At 38.4% G+C, this 17,580-nt stretch overlaps 1 protein-coding gene and 1 pseudogene across 1 annotated transcript; one reads left to right on the top strand and one right to left on the bottom strand.

Annotated features, from left to right (window-relative positions):
- Window positions 1-527: 527 nt before the first annotated feature.
- LOC145010696 (COBRA-like protein 7 pseudogene) lies at window positions 528-2,615 on the top strand (annotated as a pseudogene).
- A 231-nt stretch (window positions 2,616-2,846) lies between these two features.
- Window positions 2,847-4,154, bottom strand: LOC145010695 (two-component response regulator ARR2-like). Its single transcript, XM_078969204.1, has 5 exons — window positions 4,034-4,154; window positions 3,781-3,936; window positions 3,327-3,701; window positions 3,158-3,234; window positions 2,847-3,074 (listed from the first exon to the last, which is right to left on the bottom strand). Exons 1-5 carry the CDS (start codon window positions 4,152-4,154, stop codon window positions 2,847-2,849), a joined length of 957 nt encoding a protein of 318 aa, XP_078825330.1.
- Between the last annotated feature and the right edge of the window lie 13,426 nt (window positions 4,155-17,580).

Here is a 17,580-nt window from a genome sequence, read left to right as displayed (position 1 = left end):
TTAATGTAATATGTATTTAATTTATGTTGTATGCGTTTAACTTAATGCGGGTCATAATATATATATATATATATATATATATATATATATATATATATATATATATATATATATATATATATATATATATATATATATATATATATATATTTATTGTTGGTAGATTAGTTGATATACAATAATTATTATTATTATTATTGAGAAGTATTAAATTATATTTAATATTTGTAATATATTGTCCATGAGAGGGTCTAATATGCATGTAACAAAAAAAACATCAAATGGTCAAACAACCTCACTTATATGATTATTTGCTTTTTGGCTGTTACTTATGTTTGTGTCATCCTTTTTATTCATAAATAGGCCGGCCATTGGCTTCTCGGCTTATTCTCCTCCCATAGCCGGCATTGAAACAATTAAACATCTTTCATGTACAAAGCTCTGAACCAGTCAAACTTTCCCTACACACATATATACCCATCTCTCTTACTGCATCTCTTTTCTATTGTATCTTGTTTAATTCCAAAATGAGCATCGGTTTCATCATCTTCCTTTTTTTGGCCTTCGTTTCGATCCCCACAACCACTTCCCAATCTCCCACCTGCAATGGAATTTCCATATCCTACGTCTACAACTCCGGCTTCCAAATCCCACCGACAACCACCAACACATCCAACCAGCCCTACACCTTCCAGTCTACTCTCACTCTCACCAACGCCGGCGTTGATCGACTCAAATCATGGCGGGTGTTTGTAGGGTTCCAACACCGTGAGTTCTTAGTCTCATCTTCCAACGCTGTTCTTGCTGATGGCACCTCTCTCCCTGCTAACGTCACCACCGGTGCTGTCTTCTCTGGGTTTCCCGCCACTGACCTCAAGACCGCCGTTGAGACCGCCGGTGACTGGAATCAAATGCAGGCTCGCATACAATTGGTCGGCACCCAATTTGGTGTTGCGCCACCAAATGTTTCCTTGCCGTCGAATTTGTATCTCGTGAATGATGGGTTCTTGTGTTCTGCACCTTCTAGTCCAGGTTATAAGTATAACCCTCTCTTTTCTATGAAATTTAAATTTAACGTACATGTGCGACTTTAATTACCAAAGATAAGTTATAAATAGTAAGAGGCAAATTCAATAGGTCAGTGACATAAGATGTCTAAATAAGTAACTTTTTTTTTTTTTTTTTGCAGCAAACAACGAGACACACGTATGCTGTGAAAAGGACCCAAATGCAACACCTACAACACCTGGCACCAATGTAGAAGAGACATTCGACGCACGACAAGAGGGTGATCTTGTCATAATGTACGATGTAATCAATTCAAAAGAAACTGAATACATGGCACAAGTGACCCTCTCGAATCACAATCCCCTCAGTCGCCTTGATTATTGGCAGTTGAGTTGGGATTGGATGCGAGATGAATTCATCTACTCGATGAAAGGGGCGTATCCTTCAGTTATAGATACAAACCCTTGTATATTTGGCCGACAAGGCGAGTTCTATAAAGAACTCGACTTCTCAGAAGCACTAAATTGTGAACGAAGACCAACAATTGTTGACCTTCCTCTTGACAAAACAAACGACACACAACTAGGCTTGGTTCCATTCTGTTGTCGAAATGGAACCCTCTTACCACCTTTGATGGATTCAAGCAAGTCGGTTTCGGCTTTTACCATGCAAGTTTTCAAGATGCCACCAGACATAAACCGGACTCAACTCACTCCACCTCAAAATTGGAGAATCAGCGGCACAATGAACCCTAACTACCAATGTGGGCAACCTACACGGGTTAGCCCGACCTTGTTCCCGAACCCAGTTGGGCTTACTTCTGAATCCACTGCAGTTGCTAGCTGGCAAGTTGTTTGCAATATAACACGAGCCAAATCGGATACCCCGAAATGTTGTGTCTCCTTTTCGTCATTTTTCAACAAGTCTCTAGTTCCTTGCAAAACCTGTGCGTGCGGGTGTAACACTGCAGATTCATGCAGTACAACTGCACCCGCACTTCTTGTTCCTTCAAACGCACTTTTGGTGCCGTTTGAGAACCGAACTAAACTGACAGTTGATTTTGCAAAGGACAATGATTGGACTTTGCCGAATCAATTGCCATGTGCGGATAACTGTGGTGTCAGCATCAACTGGCACCTACTATCAGATTTCAAAGAAGGATGGACCGCAAGAATGACCATTTTCAACTGGGGCGAAACGAGTTTTGCCGATTGGTTTGCGGCTGTGGAGTTGAACAAATCAATGGCAGGATTTGAGGAAGTGTACTCGTTCAATGGTAGCCGGGTTACGGGTTCTAGTGACATGATTTTCCTACAAGGTCTACCGGGTCTAAACTATATTGTGGCTGAGAAAGATGGGCGTAAACCAGAGAAGGACCCACGTGTTCCGGGTTCACAACAATCGGTCATTTCCTTCACAAAGAAGAACATACCCGGGCTCAATGTGGCACGTGGTGATGGGTTCCCACACAAAGTCTATTTCAATGGTGAAGAATGCTCGGTTCCTGATATTCTTCCCATCTCTAGCCATGGTTCGCGGATGATGATCACCCTTGATTCGCTTCTAATTATGCTCGTTTTGTTGGTCTTTCTATAAAGTTTGCTCTAACGTACACATTATTATTTTTCCGATGGCTTTTATTCCATATTCTTTTTGTAAGTCCAACGATAAATGCTTCTGTTATGTAATCTACAACTTAAATATTATAAATCACATCATGCGCATTAGATTACAGAAGATTGTTGTACGATGCTATGACTTCATAAACAATGGCCAACATAGAAAAACAGTTATCTAACCTCTTAATTACAATCATGCATGGCACGTCTACTTACAAATTAACAATGATTAGGCTCATGAAACCTATCGTTCGGTATAAGAATCGAGTTGCTTCCAAGATCCATATAGTACTGATCCAGCACAAGTGGGGATTGTAGTTGAGTGGTCGATGGAGTTCTTTGAAACAACTCGTTTTGTCTGATCACTGAAACGCCTGAGACAGAATTTGGCACCGGGGTACTTTCTTGCACATACCCACTTTGCTTTTTGAGATTTAACCGATATTTCTGAAACATTAATTAAGATACGAAAATGTTAATGCTTGCTAAAATATTGGTAAAACTCGAACAAACATTTTGCAGCTATGAACCTGTAGATGGCTCGCAACGTTTTCCCTCGTGAGCCCAGGAACGTTCATTAGCTCCAGTACCTTCTTCGGGACAGCATCTGCAATGAAACGTTACAAGAAATGTTGATGAAGATATAATATAACACATGTTTGGAGTACTAAATAAACTAGAGATCAAGTGAGTTCATACTATTGTTTCCGAGTTGTTCCACAGCATCGAGGAATTGTTGATGAAGCTCATCGGTCCAAACCAACCGCTGTTTCTTACGTTCGACCTTATCCTGCTCTTCATCTCTATCTTTTCTCCGGCGATCTACCAGAACCGGACCACCATCGGAGCTTCCACAGAACTCTTTTTCTTCACCACAATTACTGGAATCTGTCTCGCCATTTTCGACAGTATTATCAATCTGTTTCATCTGTCTAAACCGGAGTACTTCTTTACGAGCAACGTGTTGCCATAGCAACTGAATGTCCTCCATCCTCACTGGTTTTGGTAAGTAAGCACACGCTCCTTTCTTTACATACTCGATAATCGTTTCCTTTCTGTCGTCTGCGGATACAACTGCGAGGGATAGAAGAAATTGAACGAAATTAAGTATGATTATTTTCTGTAAATGAAAATAATTAGAAAAATGACTTACTAACGACAGGCAAACTGGTTTCGCGATCAATAATTTCAAGAAACTGTACTCCGTTTATATCCGATGAGAAGTCTACACAGCTTATCACAATATCGAACTTGCTTAGGCCGTTTCTAATCAACGATAAGGCTTCTCTAGGACGTCGACATTGTGTAACTGCGAGTATGATCAAGAACACACATGCGTTAATAATGTAGAATGCAAACGGAATAATAATAATAATAATAAAATTAATAGAGTAGTAATGAATTACCTTGATAATGGTAAAACTGAAGCATTTTGGAAAGAATTAAGAGGGATGTAGGATTATGATCCACAAGAAGAGCTCTAAGGCCATGTGGATTAAAAGAAGCTTCAATGGAAGAAAGTTTCATGGAATTGATGGATGAGTGCTTCAATGGTGGAGAAGAAGATACGAGTGTTTGTGAGAGGAGAAAACCGGGGAAGTTTGTTTGACAAAGGATGAAAGAGTAAGTTGTTATCTAGTCACCTTAACAAACTCTATTTTATCTTTTGATCTTAATTTCAAATTTTTCCTGATAATAATATTGACCTTTTTAATCGGCGTCATTGAATACTTCGATTAAAAATCCAATAAATAAATAATAATATAATGATAATATAATTATGTAACAAATATATGTAGTTTGGATATACAACTAAAATTATAGAATTACTTAAGAAGTTTTTGACCATGTTATAGTTGTGAAAAATATACTGGTGAATTCACGTATTAATAAAAAGAAAAACGTATTTAATGTTACAAGAAGTTTTCGAAACTTATAATAATGAAAAATAAAATCATACAAAATTTTAAAGAAAATCATTTTTTTAAGATTCCAAGCAACAACATTCAGCTTCAGTTTATGGAATATACGATTGTCGGCCTATTCTTATGTTGAGGCGTTTACATGGTGTATTCAAAACTATAACAATCCATTAAGCTCGGATTAACAACCATATGCATACATAGATATTAGGCCATGCAAAAATCTTTTTTTTTTTTTTTTTGAACAATGAACAATCGCATCTACTCATTTGGCTTTAACCGATAACCTAGTAGCTAAGCAGTTATCGCGGTCAAAAATATAATAGTTGTCACCGGCCGCTATTTGAAATCACGATTTTCGCAGCAGTATATAGCGTTTTTCTATATTATTTAGAATTTATATATATTAGAGTTTTAATCAGTAAATCATACATCAAAGTTCAACCTAATCCAGTTAATTAATTAATCAGTAAATCATATTTCACATATCATATTTAGTTAATCATACTTCATAGACCGGTTACCATTGTCACAGTTAATCATACTTTAACACAATCATTAAGAAAACATATGCAACACTTATAATTTTAGCATACTTTAACACAATTACAGTTACCAAATAAAATGATTAAGTAATTTGATAGATAATCGTAGTGTAGTACTTCAAGTTTTCAACACAATTAGCAACACAACAGATACATGGTTTTAGTGGAAGTCATGATAGTTACAAAATTATAATTTTATTCAATGGAATGAAACAAGTTTTGGTTGGGATAAAAAAAAAATTATTCAATAGAATAGCACAAAAAAAATTAATGTAAAATAGCTCAAAAACCGAATTTATTCAAATAGCGGTTATAACTAGCCTTGTCGAAAATACCCGATACCCGAATTCTACTAAAATAGTATAAATTACGTGGTAAATCACGACGCTAATAGCGCAACCGCTATTCTAACCATTATTTTGAATAGTGTTTCTTTACCTCCGCTAACCGATATAACACCACTATTAACGATATAGCCTAGTAGTATAAAAATATAATTTAATATCATAAACCACATTTTCCTTTTTTCCATATGTTTTTGTAACATTAAATATGATCATGTCCATCTTGATCTCCATATTCTACTAAAATAGTATAAATTATATCATGTGTCATACTTTAATTCTTTAGGTCAACATGTGTGCTGCTATTGTCCATCTATACATTTGTTTTCTCGCCCACACCAAACTCTATCTATCCATCGGTTTAATTATTCTCCAAATCACGCCTCTATCTGCTTTAATTTCGCCTTCTTGATTCTCAAAAACCAGAAAGTGATTCAAATTTAAAATACCAAACTCCATCAAATGGAAACTTTCCATTCTTAATACCTTTCTCCCGAAATCAAAAGTAAAAGTGAAAACACTTTTCTATTTATTGCATTTAGACTGTGATTTGGAAAAATAGAAAAATAGAACTCAAAATAAGATGTTATATTATAACGATAGCAATACATGATTAATGACTATGTTATTTTAATGTATCAACATTGTAGTATACTGATTTTAACTTAGTAAAATTAATAAAGTAAAATAAAACTTTATCTAAATGCTACATAAACATCACATTAATACATATCCTAAATTTTCACAACAATGGGTAAGGAAACATATTCCTACAAGTTTTAAGGGATTAGGTTAAAAAACAGACTTTTGTGAGGAATTAGTAAGTTGGATGTAAAATGATTTTTAAGCCAGATGGTTTGCATTAGTTTCTTTTTTTTCTTTTTTTTCTTTAGTCAATTACTAACTTCTTTTGTAACATCTTGTTTGTTAAATAAATAAATAGATAAAATTAATAAATGAATAGTAGTCCTAAATCCATATTATTTAGTGGAGTGTTGGTTTCGGGGAACCAAATGTTATAATTTGGATTATTCGGGGGTTAACAGTGTAATTTCCGGAACAGATTGTAAAGAATTTTGAAGGTTAAGGGATGTTTAGTAAATTATGGATTGAATTTGAAAAGGATTTTAGAATTTAGGGTATGATTGGTAATTGTTGGACTTATTATGAAGGAATTATAGGAGTAAGGGTATAATGGGTAAATTTTGGAGCTAATTCGAAAATATTTCAGGAGGGAGGGACCATTTGTGCCATTATGGAATGATGTTTCATGGAATTAGGGTATATAACTCGTCACCCTCCCAGTAACCCTAACATGAAAAGTAAGCCGCCACCCTTATCCCTCCCGTCCTAGGTGCCGCCTCCTCGCATGGGAAGTCGGAGAACAATTGAAGCCAACCGCTGACAGCAACAAAGCGTCACACGTGATGTTGAATCAGTGGGTCGTCAGACGTATAGCGTCATTGCTATCGTTGCGGATCAACCTTTGTCCTTCGTTTCGTCGGTGCTTCTCTGACCGCCCTTCGCCATCGTCCTGTCCAGCAACCGCCTCCAACAACCGCCAACGTCCATGGCACCCTCCAGCGCTATTGTTGTTTCCCTTGCCAGTGACGACAAGGACCACCAGTGGGTTCCGTTCCTCTGTTGTTATTGTCGTCGTTGAGGTCGCCATGTCCTTTCTTCTTTTCGTCGGTCGGTAACTCTGCAGTCATTGGTGCCGCTATTGTCATGGTGAAGTTCTGCCGCCGTCAACACCACTGTTGCCCGTAATTTCGTGCCCCTGTTGTCGTTATACGCCACCAGGTGGGTGGCTGTGTTCCTATTTCGGGTAAAGTGTGTGGGTGTGTTTCTGATGTTAGTGCGTGTTGTATATGGGGTACTTAGTAGAATGTAACATTCCAAAATTCAAGATCAAAAAAATTTAATTTTAATTAAGTTATTATAAAACCAATAGTATAAAAACATCCATAGTGTCATCCCATCTCAAAACCAGAATGTCAATAATCAAAACATGTCATGATGAAACAATATTAGAGTATAATCCCAAAGATATCATATGTGGAAAACATAGTGTGATGCGTTGCAATCATGTCGGCTCCTTTCCTTTTGCAAAAGAAGTACCTGAAACCAAAACTAGAAACTGTAAGCACGAAGCTTAGTGAGTTCCCCAAATACCACATACCATACATATCAACATACTGCCTAGCATATATGGGTGTTGGCCTACCCCTTTGGTCTCTTTCAACCGGATATTGTCTAGTATATAGGCACATAAATCATATATTGTCATACATAACCATGAGCCATACATATATCATAATCAATAAATATGTTATGTGCCGAACACAGTCTTGCTATTATGCCACAGGCCGCCACATGGTCTTTCTTATCAAGTCGGGGACCACCCCCTCAGTCTTATAGACAAGTGCCAAGAGCCAAATCCTAGTCTTCCATGCAAGCATCACAAAGACAACTAGCATACATACTATTTTACTTAGCTAATTAGCACACAGTGTGCAAGGAACCAACTCCTGGTCTTTCATACATAATGCCTAGGGCTAACCCCAGGTCTTCCCATCATACATAATAGCATACAGTGTACCAGGAGCCGCCTCCTGGTCTTTTGTACATAATGCCTAGTTCTAACCCTCAAGTCTTCCTATAGCATATAAACCAAATGGGTTGACATTGGTGCCTTCGACCCATACAAATAGTGAGGAGACTCACCTCAGACTACTGAAGTCCTACAGATAAAGCTTTGGTTGTTGGCTGACACATCCCCAAACAGTCAACTTCAAAACAACACCCGATTAACAATTGGGTTCTAATACGTAACCATATGTCCATACATGGGGTAAAAATACCATTTTACCCCTAACCTAGCTTGGACCAAAATCAAGGCCCAACTCAAACTCTGGAGGCCCAAAAGCCAAATAATAAATCAAGGCCTAATATATGGAAAAGTGGGCCCAAACCTTTACATAGTCCTTCCCTAAGGCCCAACCATTTATTACCGTCCAAACATTTGGCATTCCAATGGTCCAATATCTCATAATCATCAAGGTCCAATTATTGCCCACCTATGGCCCAATTTTCCAAATTGGGCCCAAACCCTCACATGAGCCTTACCGTTAAGCACCTCTAAATATTCTAGTTCGTATAGTTGTTCTTGGATGGCCCATCAATATCCCAATCACCAAAACCCAACAGAAAGGCCCAACTTAAGGCCCAAACAAAATTAGCGTTTTCACATAAAATGATGATTAGGGTTAACTAGAAACACTTAACCCATTAAGGACTTAATCCAGTAAGTCCATCATTCTACTAGGTAACTCATATGGTATGGTCGGGCGTAATTCATTATTCAGTTCCAATGGCCCGCCCAAAATGCGGGTCCCGATAATTCCAAACTAACATATTCACAGTTAGGGTTTTCTAAACCCTAATTAGGGCTTCCAACCTAATTACGTGCCAAAAAAGTTCCAAATTAAGGTTTTAGGTTAATTAGGGTTTCATTAGGTCAATTAGGGTTCCATTAGTCCGGACACCACCCATTGCCAACTCGGGTAGTAGTGGTTGGCGGTAGCTTACGGCGGCAGCCACCACCTCACGGTGGTGGTGGTTGTTATGATATTAGGCCAAAACACAACAAAATATCCCGAATAACAATCCAATTCACACCTAAGTGCACACAACCACCCAAGGTGGCAGCTGATGGCGACAGAATGGCGGCGTGAGGTGGCAGTCACCACCTCACGGTGGTGGTGATGGGTTTTTCCATCCAAATGAAATACATACAACATAATACAACAACACACACCTAAATACACAATAAAACATGCACACAGCCACCTTCCACGGTGGCTGGTGGCAACAAAAGATGGCAGCAGGCGGCGTGCACCATGGTTGGTGTCACACCCCCGAACCAGACGGCAGAAACGTCCGAGGGCTCTTGTGACTTAAATTGAATACCATCACAATGAATATACATGAATCATAACATAAATCATCACCATGCATTAAAATAATACAACTGATATTGTTTACGTCCAGTACTTTGTTTTTAAACATTACAAATTCATAACATAATTGTCTGATAGATATCATAAGCAAAACATCCTAACATTACTTGGTACTTATTATTCGGTTTACCTATTACGTGAGAATACAAGTTAATTTTGAAAAACATCAACATATAAAATGTTGGTGAGTTCATAAGCAATGCTGTGATAAAATGATTTTGTGTAGTTTGTAAAACCCAGAAAATCTGATATTTTCTGAAAAGATCATTGTTTATAAAAAGTGTGGAGATCCGTAAATATATGCTTGTTGATTTTTAAAACATGTATAAATGTTGAACCTTAGTATTAACCGCGCAAGTGAAAATGTTGAACTTCCCAGGAAAACCCGATGTTTTCCCCAATACATAAAATACAATGAATTCTCAATTTGATATACCATCACGGTGAATGATTTTTGATTTCTCGCGTGGCGTTGGATTAATTAGGGTTTGTGAGTCGTTATAATCATGCATTAGAAAATGACTAGTTTATAACTACAGGTTTCGAACAATCCTTATAGGCGTCGCCCGTTACTACTCACTTCATCCAACAACCATGATTACTTTTGATTAACGTCCTAAATTTGTTTACCTTGATTTCTCGTAAGCCTAACAAACGAAGAAAAGGGGAGTACGAAGTCCCGTTATTTCCGTGAGTTATTTAGGCTGTCGGGAATGCGAAAGGCACGTTTGTCCCAACTCGCATTTGATTTCTTGACCTCACTAGCAATACTAATGGGCCACTAGGGCCCAACAGCACATCATAGCCACTAAAAGTCGTTTTACATGAAATCGGGTCATAGGAGGCCCAATAGCACATAAGCATATTCCCTTTGGGCCCAAAGATCATGTTAATGGGCTAGCAAGGCCCAACAAGCATGATTTGAAACTTCCAAGCCTAAAGTTTGTAAGTTTGCTCATCATAGTTATCGCGTAATTATTTAGATGGTTTTGTTCAACGCTCGTTGTTTTGTATTGATTTAAGACTGAATCACTTCGTTTGTAACGAGATTTGTTGTTGAGAGTGTATTTGTTTTCTGTTTTGTCAGTAGTTGTGGATTTTGTGTTTTGTATTAATGGATTATTTTGTTTAAAAGTGGGATTTGATCTTTTCACTACCCTTCTTTTATAAAAATAACACTTTTGGTCCTTTTATATAGAAGAATTTCATTTTTAGTCCTTAAAACCTTTTCTTGACACTTTTGTAGTATTTATTTGATGAAAACACAATTTTAACCCAAAATTTATTTTGTTGATAGCTTCAGCCCTTCCAGAATAGTATTTCTCAGTTAGGGCCCCATTTTTCACAAATTTTACAGCTTTAGCCCAAAATCTAAAAAATTTACATTTTTGGTCCTTTTTTATAGTGAAAAGCATTTTTGACTCATAAAATGATTTTGTCTAACCTCCCTAAGCTTAATAAACACGTAAAGGTTCGAACTTGATGTTACTCACCCATTTTTGGTCCTTTTTTATAGTGAAAAGCATTTTTGACTCATAAAATGATTTTTGGTCCTGTGAGTCTGGATGTTACATCGAGGTCATGGAAGGGGTCGTGCGGCAAACACGATCACTAGAGAAGAGTTGGCTGATGAGATTGCTCGACCAATTCGAGACACATTACCAGACGTAGTTGCTCAGGCACGGGAAGCAATAATGGGTGAGTATGAAGGTAAATTGGGTGGAGGTGAAGAGGACTATGAGTACAACACACTAAATATGAGTCGTGAACCAAGTATTGCACAACCCACAAGGCATCATGGCAACCACGATTGGTGGGGTTGCAGTTACAAGACGTTCATGAACTGCAAGCAACCCATTTTTAACGGAGAAATTGATCTCGTTTTGTCACCAACATGGATCATGGAGATTGAGGGAACGTTCGATACTAGCAAGTGTGCGGATGAGGACAAGGTGATTTATGTTGCAACAATGCTAAAAGGGGAGGCAATACATTGGTGGGGCATGGTGAAGGAGGTTAAGGGGCGTGAGGCAGCCAAGAATATGTCATGGGATGAGTTTCTAAGAATCTTTAAAGAAAAGTTTTGCCCTCGTACAGCGTTTTAACAGTTGGAGGAAGAATTCTTGAGGTTGGAACAGGGGAATATGACTGTGCGAGAGTACACCACTAAGTTCACAGAGAAAGCTAGGTTTGCCGAATTTTACGTTTATATAGAAGAAAGAAGGGTGGAACGCTATATATGGGGATTGAGAACAGCTATCCGTGAATTTGTGCAAATTCAAAACCGAGTACTTTCCAGTCTGTTGTTGATGCTGCAGAAGGTCGCGAACGTGAGAAGAATCGTCAAGGTGAAGACAGGGCTTTGGGGAAAAGAAAATGGGATGGTACAAATAATGATTCGAAGAAAGGCAAGACTTCAGGGCAAGAACGTAAGGTTGATCAAAGCTCTGGATTACAGCAATGTCCGAAATGCAACCGTTATCATAAGGGGGAGTGTAACATGAATCAGAAAGTTTTCTACAAGTGTGGGAAGCCAGGGCACATAGGCACAGAATGTAAGATAGGAAGGGTATGTTATGGGTGTGGATCCCCTAAGTAAAGGTAACAACAATCAAGGCAGAATAATAGACAATCGGTCAGCGGATAAAAAGGCTGACACTGGTAGACCAAAAGCTAGAGCTTTTCGCATGACGGCTCAGGAGGCTCAGGAAACCCCAGATGTGGTGACAGGTACTTTCCTAGTAAACTCAATTTAAGCTAGGGTGTTATTTTTATTCTGGTGCAAATTGTGACAATCCAAAATTTCCATTGTACGAACATTATCTATTCAATAGAAGCTAGTCCAATTTCTGTAAATTTCAGACTTGTCCGAACAAGTTTGTGTACATTAGGGTTTACGTTTCTGGATGTATCAGGAGAGTGGATGCTCCTGTAATTGTGAAACTTGAACATTTTAAGTTTCATAATGTTATAGTCCGACTTCTGGAATAAAAATATTTTGTGTCAAAATATTCCAGGACTATAAATAGATTTCTGAATTTAATTAATTCATTATTCACAATTCCAACTAGAGAAAAGCTAATTCTCTCTGACGGATCTTCGGGTTTTCATCCTAGATTGTGAGTCTACTTTCCTAAACGTGTTTTAATACTTGTTATATGCTTTATAACATCAATTACATGTCCAAAATACAAGATCCGTGAGTTTACCGCCCAAGAACGTTCTTGGGGAGTAAACTCCAAAATGGAACTTTAAGGCTTCCTAGTCACGATTCCGTGTTAGACAACGTGTAAAGGACCTTGTGTATGATCTTTATAGACTAGAAAGCATCCAAAATCAACAAGTTAGAGGAGTTTACGGCCAAGGAACTTTCTTGGGCCGTAAACCCCTTTTTAAGGGTCAAACATGCCCTAACATGCCTCCTTGAGCCTAAGGACTTTAACCACTAATACTTGTGCTTGGTTTGGACTTCAAAACACTTCAAAATGATAGAATTATAGGATTTTACGGCCAAGGAAGGATCTTGGGCCGTAAACCCCTTTTCTAAGGGTAAAAATCATTCCAAGCACACCTTAGGCCTTAAGACAATTTACCTTGAGTACTTGGGACTAGAATGGAGAGTAGAACACATAAAAATCACTCCTTGAAAGGAGTTTACGGCCAAGGAACATATCTTGGGCCGTAAACTCCAAGTGAAGGCACAAAAGTGTGCCTCTTGTCCCCATTAGCCTTAGATAAATTCATGGAAGCCATCCTTGATGTGTAAGAGTCTCAAAACAATTAAAAGCCATCACCCCATAGGAGTTTACGGCCGTAAACTCTAGGGTGAATGGACTTTAGGCCGAAAACTCCACTATGGGGTATTCTAGAGCCTTAAACTAATTCATGTGTTATTCCAACAAAGCTAGGAGTGTTCTAGGATCAAGATAGCACCATAAAACACCCAAGACCACCCTTTGAGGAGTTCACGGCCATAAACCCATGAGTTTACGGCCGTAAACTCCAAGGTGTGGGGTTTGTTGGGTGGTGAACTCCTATGCAAGGCCATTTGATGTTTCAAACCCTTTTGCCTTGTCCCGTAGCAACTTAGATGCAACCATTTGAACCTTAAACACTCATAAAAGTGTTTACAAGTTTCCTAAGTGTCTTAACTTATTTATTTAAGTTATTATTTGTCTAATTAGTTATATATATGCTTATTATATGATAACTAGGCTCGTGCGAGTAAACAAGTCTCCGTTTGCCACCTAGCACGGTATCCGACACTGCAATTCAAACGACTCATAACAAGTGAGTTCATACCCCTTGAATCAACCTTTGAAATGATTTTAAATGTTTTAAATACTTTATGGGGGGGAATACAAGTCAAATACTTATAGTTATTGCTTCAATCACATGTGATTGCATTTAATCACATGTGATTAATAACTAGGAAAACAACGATTTTTACCAATGTTCAAACTCTTTATCAAACTGTTTCACTTCAAATGTTTTACAAACTCTTTTTACTTATCAAATGCTTTTATTAAACTTTGTTTTACTTCTTATAAATTGCATGCCCATATATGTATATATATATATATATATATATATATATATATATATATATATATAAGTAATGTTTAAAGGGCTTAGGAAGGCCATCCGCCCTATTTCCTTTTCGCGTACTGAGATGTGGTCTGGTGGGATTTCAGGTGACCATCCGAAGGTCGTTTCAACATTAGTTATATATCATATATACATGTATAGACATAAAAGTACTTCCATATTCATATTTATCAGTACATCAATAGTTAGTTACCATCGGGGTAACACAATACATAAAACAATACATATACAATGATGCTAGAAACAATACATATACATATACTAGAAACAATACTTATACAATGATGCTAGAAACAATACATATACATATACTAGAAACAATACATGTACAATGATGCTAGAAACAATACATATACATATACTAGAACGAGAAACAGTACATATACATGAATACTTTATTATTGTGATTTAAATCGGAGCATGACTTAACTATCATGGCTCGAGTTGTAGCCAGAATTCACTTGAAGGGAGAGCGTGAGTTTGCGTATAGATCTATACTGGATTGACAATCCTACACCTTGCTGCTAGCTACAGCCGGACCTGCAGGTCTGCAGGTGCCAAACGTCATTCCGTTATTACGACCATTCATTTGTCGTTGTTACTAGTCGATAGTATGGTGCAATTTATCACGTAATGCCTTAATATGAATCCGGTTTAAGGTAGTTAGTACAGCAGTAGTTCTTATAATACAAGGCTACAGTACTACAATAATTTACCCATTACATATTTTTAGTGATAACCTCACTTAAACGTTTATGTACAAACTATATTTTGTTAAATGATAGTTACATTTGGGAAATTACACACTTTTACATCAAATGAGCATACAAAACAGTTAAGCCTTGGTAGAAGGCTACTTTAATAGAAAATATAGGTTTTTCTGAGAGATTCAAACTTTTACAAATAATTGCAAATCTTTACGTACATTTTACAAACTTATACTTTATACATGTTCAAACATTTGGATGACAAATACCGACACAAAAATACTTATGAACTCACCAGCTTAATGCTGATAAACTCTTTCAAAATAACTTGTATTCTCAGGTCGTCAGTAGACAGGTACCGAGGCCAGCTTTTGAGAAGATGGAGCGCATTCAAGACTCATCTTATTATTTTGATATACGTTATTTTTGGTGTCTATAATGTACAGAACACACTTGTATTAAAATTATATATTTAATGCAATGGATGATGTTGTTTGCTTATTTACATTTACTGTGTTGTGATACTTACATGACGTCCTCCGCCCCAGAACGTTTCCGCCGTTCTTGGTTTTGGGGTGTGACAGATTGGTATCAGAGCATTGTTTATAGTGAATCAAGTGTATCAACCCATAAAAGATATACTAAACTATAAACCCATTTGGGATTAAAACACTCTGACCAAGAGTCTATACTTAAAATACTAAAATATTTAATTAAGTATACTAGTCTACATTCATACTAAAACCAGTGTCACAACGACAAGAACAAAAGTATTATGTTTGTTAAATATCACAGGTAAGCTCGGGGATATATGGTCAGTCCTGGGAATGGCATAGCCTGATCAACTATGCTGGTCCGAGGAGTGATTAGCATATGCTCTAGAATGGTTGTGATGTGTTAACAAGTCTAAAAACTTACCAACAATACCACAAGAAGATTCAATAGAACCTAAACTTAAAATACTATAGGTGTATTTTGTACTACCAACTACTTGTATACTATATCTTTATACCTCTCTTCTCGCGTAGATTTAGATGGCTGGATTCCATCACGGCGACCCGTACTTTCCAAATGAAGGCAACGCAGGATGGCTCGAAGCAGAGTCTGACGATGAACACCTAATCCCGTTGGATGATCATCAAGCTGAAGGCTTCTCAGATGGATCAGACTCTGAGCCCGAAGTCAACAACCTACCTCCAGTAGGTCAGGCCCCGAACAACAACCCTCGACCAGCTTTTCTAGGTCCCACTCCCTTATGGGTACATAACTTGAATTGCTGGAGTGACGAACAGGGTCAACCCTTACCATACTTTGGGGACCGAACCTTTTACAACGTCAACGATGGTGGCTCTGCTGACCGAGCTCTACCTGTCCTTATCCGTAGAATAGCTCGTAATGTCGAGCAAGGTCGAGCAGCCATCGACCGGGTCATGGAGATTGATGCCAACTCTGGTGTCAACACAGTCCGCATTCACCGTCTCGAAGAAGATATGGAACGGACCCGGAGAACCAATGAAACTCTGTAGCAACGTCTGGTTGCCTCTCAAGCTGAAGTCATGGAACTTCGAGCTCGTCAAAGGGCTCATGAACGACACCTTCAAGAGGTGGTACGGAAAATGAGAGACCTCAGGGTTCGCCCGAGGAATACTCATCGCCGTTAGATGATGTCTAGTACATCATTATCTTTTGGGTTAAGGATTAGCCTTTTAACATCTGTGCTCTAAGTAGCACTTATCTGTAAAATATTCCTAACTTTCGGTACTCTAATTAGGAATCTAAGAACTGTCAAACTTTCTGTATGGTATGATGTAAGACCTACTGTTAGGTCAATTTTCATTGAACTCGTTACATCAGTAATACCAGTATTATTGACAACTACCTACTCTGTGGGATGAATCTTTACATTTGGGTTTTCCTACACATCTTTCTGGTTATGAACACAAACTCTCATTCAATTGTTGGGCTATGGTTAGTTAATCCATGTGTCATTCACACATTACTTACAAATTGATTCTTACCACTTTTCTCATCTTTATAAACATATAGTTGAAAGATGCCTCCTCGCAAATCTCCCAGGGCAAGGAATAATCATGCACCTCCACCGCCTCCACCACCTCCGGTCATTGATACAGCAGCCCTAAATGCTGTCGTAGCTGCAGCAGTGGCAACTGTCATGGCACAGTATCACTCTACTGATGCCAGCAGAGGTGGAACCCCTGTGGAATCTATTCCGATCGAAATCCCTGTGCGCTCAAGGGAGTGCTCCTACAAGGATTTTACAAATTGCAAGCCGAAGCCTTTCTATGGCACCGGCGGAGTCATTGCTCTCTCGCAATGGTTCGAGAAGACTGAATCAGTCTTCGAAATCTGTTCGTGCCCTGCTGCATTCAAAGTGAAATATGCCGCATGCACCTTCGAGGATAAAGCCCTAACGTGGTGGAACGGCCACGTCAAAGCCCTAACTCTCGTTGTGGCTAACGACATGGGCTGGGAAACGATGAAGGACCTCATGACTGAGGAGTACTACCCGAGGGGCGAAGTCCAGAAGCTAGAACATGAACTCTGGAACCTGACCATGAAGGGCACCAATGTGATCGCTTACACTGCCCGCTTTAGCGAACTGGTGGCCCTATGCCCCAATATGGTTCCCACTGAGGGGAAAAAAATCGAAAGGTATGTATGGGGGCTAGTGCCTCCTTACCAGGGGAATGTCTTAGCATCCAACCCCGCTACCTTCGACAGTGCCAAGCGTTTGGCACAAAGACTCATTGACCATGGAGTCAAGACCCCCGTAACCACAACCAC

The sequence above is a fragment of the Lactuca saligna genome, chromosome 8, assembly GCF_052625555.1.
Source record: "Lactuca saligna cultivar CGN05327 chromosome 8, ASM5262555v1, whole genome shotgun sequence".
Classification (NCBI taxonomy): domain Eukaryota; kingdom Viridiplantae; phylum Streptophyta; class Magnoliopsida; order Asterales; family Asteraceae; genus Lactuca; species Lactuca saligna.
This window is presented reverse-complemented; position numbering and strand designations above follow the sequence as displayed.